General features: G+C 41.7%; 1 protein-coding gene across 1 annotated transcript in view; it reads left to right on the top strand.

Annotated features, from left to right (window-relative positions):
- The first annotated feature begins 6 nt into the window (after positions 1-6).
- LOC108760151 (Daughters against dpp) overlaps positions 7-5,922 on the top strand; it is a 50,214-nt gene continuing 44,298 nt past the window's right edge. Inside the window, exon 1 of the mRNA XM_018505956.1 lies at positions 7-1,486. Within this exon, the coding sequence (XP_018361458.1) occupies positions 499-1,486 (988 nt within the window). The 5' untranslated portion in view covers positions 7-498. The remainder of the gene's footprint in view (positions 1,487-5,922) is intronic.

A 5,922-nucleotide genomic window follows, 5' to 3' on the forward strand; every position in this document is an offset into this window, starting at 1 on the left:
GAGAGAGAGAGAGAGAGAGAGAGAGAGAAGAATCGGAGCTCCGCCGTTGTGGACTGTCACACTATTTCGGGACCGTGATCCAAAGTGCGCGCGAGATACGCGCGCGCGCGCGCGGGCACAAAAAAGTATACACGCGAGGGTCGCGACTGTGTTGTGTATGTGTGTGTATGTGAGAGAGTGAGGGCTCCATCGTCTGTGATTTTTTTCGTGTGCGCCGGAGAGGTGTTTTCCGTTGACAGTGCGTATTTGATGCTCGCTGAAGGGAAGAAAGGAGAAAAAGAAGAAGAAGAAGAAGAAGAAGAAGAGAAAAGGAGGAAGGGAGACCTCGCTCGAAGAGGAAGGTCGCGGCAGCGACTTGCTTGCTTGCTTGCGACACCGCGTGTGTGAGTGTGTGCGTTATCCAGTCCCCCCCAGCCGTTGGGGTCTCCTATTGTTTTCCTACGGCGGCTACGTTGAAAAGGACTGGCCACCAAATGCGCGTACCGCAAATCCTGTTTCATGTTGATGTTCTGGAGCAAACGGACGGTGCTCACTAGACGTCTGCTAAAGGCCAAGGTCCGTGGGGAGCATGAAACCGAGTGTGAAGCTCAAGAGGATTCATCGTCACGTACGTTTCATCGCACGAGCAGCAGCAACGCGAGCGGCGCCGCCGCCGGCTACGACAACACGGGCAGTAACAACAACAAAGCGACGACGACGGGCCGACAACAAGTGAGCAGGGTTACGGCGCGAGGACCAACGTTGTCGGGGAGCGGCGCGGGGGCAGGAGGTGGTGGAGCGGTGGTCTACGGGGGACGCAACACCGCGGCCAGCAGGTTGCATCAGGGCTGTTGCGGCGGCGACACGAGTCAGGATGACGATGAGGAGCAGCAGCAGCAGCAACAGCAACAGCAGCAGCAGCAGCAGCAGCAACAGCATGATCCCAGTCGGTTGCTGAGGTGTAAGGAACTCCTCAAGTCGCTCAAGGAGAATCAACTGGAGATGCTGCTCACCGCCGTCGAGAGCTACGGCGCCGACCTAAGCTCCTGCGTTCTCGTGCCGCGTCAGGTCGAGGACTATCCGTACGATCAGCAGCACGAGCAGCAGCAATATCACGGCAGCAGGCCGCATCGTCATCATACCCGTCATTTTCATCAGCGCCGTTATCGTCAGTATCGGCACCACCGCTCCAGCAGACATCATCGCTCGTCCTCCGTCGAGGACGATCAGGAGAGCTGCTGTTCCGCGTCGGAGGATTCCTCCTCCGCGTCGCCGATGAGAGGATCGGCGAGAAACGGTAGCGGTGCCGTCGTGCCGATGAGAGGATCAGCGGTCGAGAGGAGCACCGGCGCCCCGTGCGACCCGCACCTCCTCTGTTGCCAGATCTGGCGGTGGCCGGATCTCGAGCACTCCTCGGAGCTCAAGAGACTACCTATATGTCATTCCGCTAAAGATCCCGTATACATATGCTGCAACCCTTATCACTGGAGCCGACTCTGCAGACCCGGTAAGCGAAACGTCCTTGCTTTCTTTCTCCTCTCATACACGGAGGGACGTAAACTGATATACTTAAAAATTCTAGTAAATTTTATGAAAATTGAATTGGCAGATCCGTATAAAGATATAATAAACCGAACCGACGAGAATTTCTGAAATGTACGAATTACGTAATTAATAATTTAATATATATCTCAACGTTATACGCTAAAATTTTTACGATTAAAATAATTTTTGATTGATTTAGTTAAAATTGATGGGGAGAAAGATATTTAAAATAAGTATGAAATAACGTATTGTTAAATTTTAATTATTATACCGAATGTCCAAAATCATTTGATAATTGAATGTGAAACTGCATTTGTGGAAAATAAGTAAAGAACGAGTTACATTAGCACACACGTCATATTCGGAGACTTTTTGCACAATATCGTTTAACGTTTATCGAACATGTCTAGTCGGCGCCGCCGGTGTCTAAATGACGGAATAATTTGACGTCGTAACTGGCTACATTATAACACTAGGCCACAAACCGAGCGCTAATCGTCACCTGCTCGATGCTAACAAGCTTAAAGGCTCAGGCCAATGTAAAAGAGAATTTATTAACGGTAGGCCGATGTCTATCCGATTACATTCAAAATGTAGACAAATATAGGCAATACGTACAAGAGAGAGGACCGTAGTGCTAACAGTTTTCCATCGCCGAGAAAGCCGAACAGGTGAACGAGAAATAGAAACACCTGTTACTTCCATGAGAGATAAAAAATGTCGCCGTAAAATCACAGGATAAAATTCTGCAAGATTAGCGCTCATCAATAATAGATTTTTACAATATAAAATATCAACAACAATAGCTGTACATAAAGTGACGCTTAATAATGAATGAAAGTTAATGTCAACTTTCATATTATAAAATTAAATTATGTATTGTCATAAATTTTTAATTAAAAAAAATAATTTAAACAATAAGAATCTTATTAGAAATAATTTAGTTAAAATTAAAAAGTAATTTAGTTTGAAATATCGAAATATATACAGAACGATTTTGCTGAAATATTAGTAAACAAATATATAAATATTAAAAAATATTTAGAAATTTAACTACAAAATACAGATTTGAAAATAATTATCAAAATAGATAATTAATGCTCAAAATATTTTAATATTCTAGCAATTAATCTAATTACTGATAATTTAACAAATTATTTTCAGATCTGTGTATCCAGATAAATTTTTTAACGCTTTAGTAAAACTATATTCTTTCCGTGTATTCTTTTCGGGTACTCTTTGAAAAAAAAAAATTCATTCTTCTATTCAAATGCTAACAGTGTCGACAGGTAGACATTCAAATCTGATAGACGTCTTTTCTTTTTCCGAGTGTGCCTTTGTCGCTTAGAGTTTACGCTAAAGGTTAACCTTACATCGTCTCAACGTTCTAACAATTATAAATGGTTCAAACCAAGAGATTATTTTGCCTATTTTAGCTTTCCCACAAAATCCAAATTTGTCGTACCTGCCTAGAGTTTTCCTGAGAGGGATGTGCTGAAAAGGAATTCATTCATCAATACTTGACGTACGGTAGGAAAGCGAGAACCAACAGTGAGTCATCGGTAAACTGTACAAGCTCGTCTATTTCTGAGAAAACTTAACGAAGAAAATATCGCAAATATAAACGTTACCATTTAAGAAAATATTTCAACGAGGTTCAAGTAATTACCGATTTTTGTTATCTTTTGTTGTTTCGTAATGTAATGATACGTGCATTTTACATATTTAACTTAAACGTCGGCTTTTAAAGTTCTTCAAAGACACCTTTTGGAATGATGTCTTTATAAATAGATAATAACTTTGCCTAGTCTGACACACGTCTTCAATGTTTACGCCGTGATATTTGTCATGTTTAAAGAAATTGTAGAATTTAGGAACCTTGTGGCTCGTCACTATCTCGGGTCCGTCGTCGCCTGCCTTGTTCGGTGACGTGACTTTGTCCGCAAAAAAGCGTCGCGTCCTATAAAGCGGGCGGGAACGAGAGAGGAAGCGAACGAGCAGGCGCCAGCAAAATGCGCCTTTACGTAACCCCGACGATCGTTTAACCCGTCGCCATCGCCGCCACCAAGCCGAACGAATTCGATCGTGCGAACCGCGGCGGTACGGCATTTCAGTAAGTACGAGTTTCGAGTTTCGATGAAAGAAAATTATGTCAAAACGAGTCGGTCGGAATAATATAAAATTGGAAAGAGGAATAATTGGTTTCTAGATATTTCAAATATAATGTATAAATTTAAATTTAAAAAAATTTATATTCTCAAACAACTTTTTCGCTACAATTTACAAAATATATTCGAATATTTGCCCAAGTATTGGGTTCAATTGGATTTGTACAATAAGCTATTACCTAAGTCTTAAGCCGTAAAAAATCGAATTTGATTATTCTCACAATCAATTGTGATTGATCAATTTTTTTAGCTTAAAACGTAATTTATTAAGGTTAGGTAATGGTTTTTTATTATAGAAAACCCATTAAATTCTTCGGTAAATATTCGAATATATTTTATAAATTACAGCAAAAAAGTGTTTAAAAACATACCCTTTAAATTTTGAATATTTTGAAGGTAATGACTTATATTGTAGAGAAAGCCCATGAAGATCATTGAAGCTCGTTTGAACGGACAAAAGTTAGACAATATCGGAAGTTACGTCCAATACCGCGAAATTATGTTTTTTAGTTTAATTTTAACTCGCGCTTCTTGGACACGCCATACGTGTGTACTCGCATTCGGGCATCAGACGGCACACCCTAGATTATAAATAGAAAATTTTACATAATAAATATTCTATAACAACAAGTTTAATCCGTATGAGATTAACGAGCGTTAGTCGGCGGCGGCGGCGGGGACCACGCCTCGAGAACGTATTTATAATATTTCTCATAATCAGATAGGAAGATTCATGTATATATGCCACGTGAATCGATAAATAAATATCGGCTAATTACGTCATCGAGCCATGACGTTCCCTTCTATCATGACCTACGTTCAGCAGACTCAACAGTTGAGTGAGCATTCGCTGTTATTGATCTATTCTTATAGATTAATGTATTCTAAACGTCCGATTGGATAATCTTGAAGAATACATTGATATCAGTTACAATTGTTGAGTCTGCTGAACGCAGTCATGGATTATCACCTCTCATTGCATGATTAGTGTCTAGAATGCAGAGTCTGGACATCTCAACCAAAGTCCCTTAAAATTACGTACAAAATGTGCACGAAAAGAACAATTTTGCTGAAAGATTTAAAATTTTGTCGCATACAAATTTGAAAATAATTTTTTTGGACATTACTCCAGTGACGTAACGTCCATTTCTACCAATGTAAATTAACTTCAATCTTAGTTTAACTACCTTTTTATCTTCTTCTCGTTCTGAGAATTAGAAAAAAAATAAAGAATTTTAATCTTGGTTTTTCATGCTTTACTTTTTATCTTGTTCTAGTTCTAAGAATTAGAAAAAAAAAGAGTAAATTAACCTGATCTACATTGGTAGTAGAAATGAGTATAAATCATGATAAATGAAATGAGCGAGTGCTCGATCAAAAATCCCGCAGAGTCATCGCCTGCGACCGTGTCGCTCGCCTCGGCAAAGCTAATAAAATCGGCGAGCGAGTATACCTATCGACATTCTCTAATCGTATGAAAGATTAAAGACGATATTCCGTAGGAGATTGCTGAGAAAAGTGCGGCTTTTTCTACGTAAGTACGACGCTCGTGAACGTGACCATTCACGCGAGTGCCCACCGGCGCCGGTGGCCTAATCGTGACGACGATTCGTTACAGTCGAGCGCGCCACAAGCACGTTTTATCGATAATATCGAGCGTTTATGGCTGGAAAATCGTATCGAATAGGCGCGACCGATCCGCCGGCGACACCTCCGCAGAAAAAGATCGCGAAGGTGCGCGAGATAAAATCGCGGCCGTGTTTCGTAATTAACGGCGCGCGACACCGAAGAAAATAAACGAATCCTTCGAATTCCATGCTGAGGTTTCCACGGCTAATAATAGAGCGCGCGGTCGCGCCGCATATGCACGCTCGAGGAAGCCGGCACATTTGGGGAAAGAGAGGCGGGAGAAAGCGAATGAGAGAGAAGCGGGCGGGTAACGACGAAATAGTCGTCGCGCGTCAGGAAAAGACAGATCGGATTCTCGGCGCTGCTAACGCGCGGGAGAAGGACGGAAAAGAAGACTTGAGAAGAGCGCGACGCGCAACGTTGCAGAGAGAAAAGGGAAGAAATTGAGCGAATGTAGGTAGGACCTGCGTATTACACGGATGAGAATTAAAGAGCGAGAGAACGGCACTTATCGATGGCTACACAATCAAAGTTATATGACCAGAAGGAAATGAATCTAAAAATAAAACACATATTTATATATATATATTAGGCGAGTCAG

The sequence above is a fragment of the Trachymyrmex cornetzi genome, unplaced genomic scaffold (genome assembly GCF_001594075.2).
Source record: "Trachymyrmex cornetzi isolate Tcor2-1 unplaced genomic scaffold, Tcor1.1 scaffold223, whole genome shotgun sequence".
Lineage (NCBI taxonomy): Eukaryota > Metazoa > Arthropoda > Insecta > Hymenoptera > Formicidae > Trachymyrmex > Trachymyrmex cornetzi.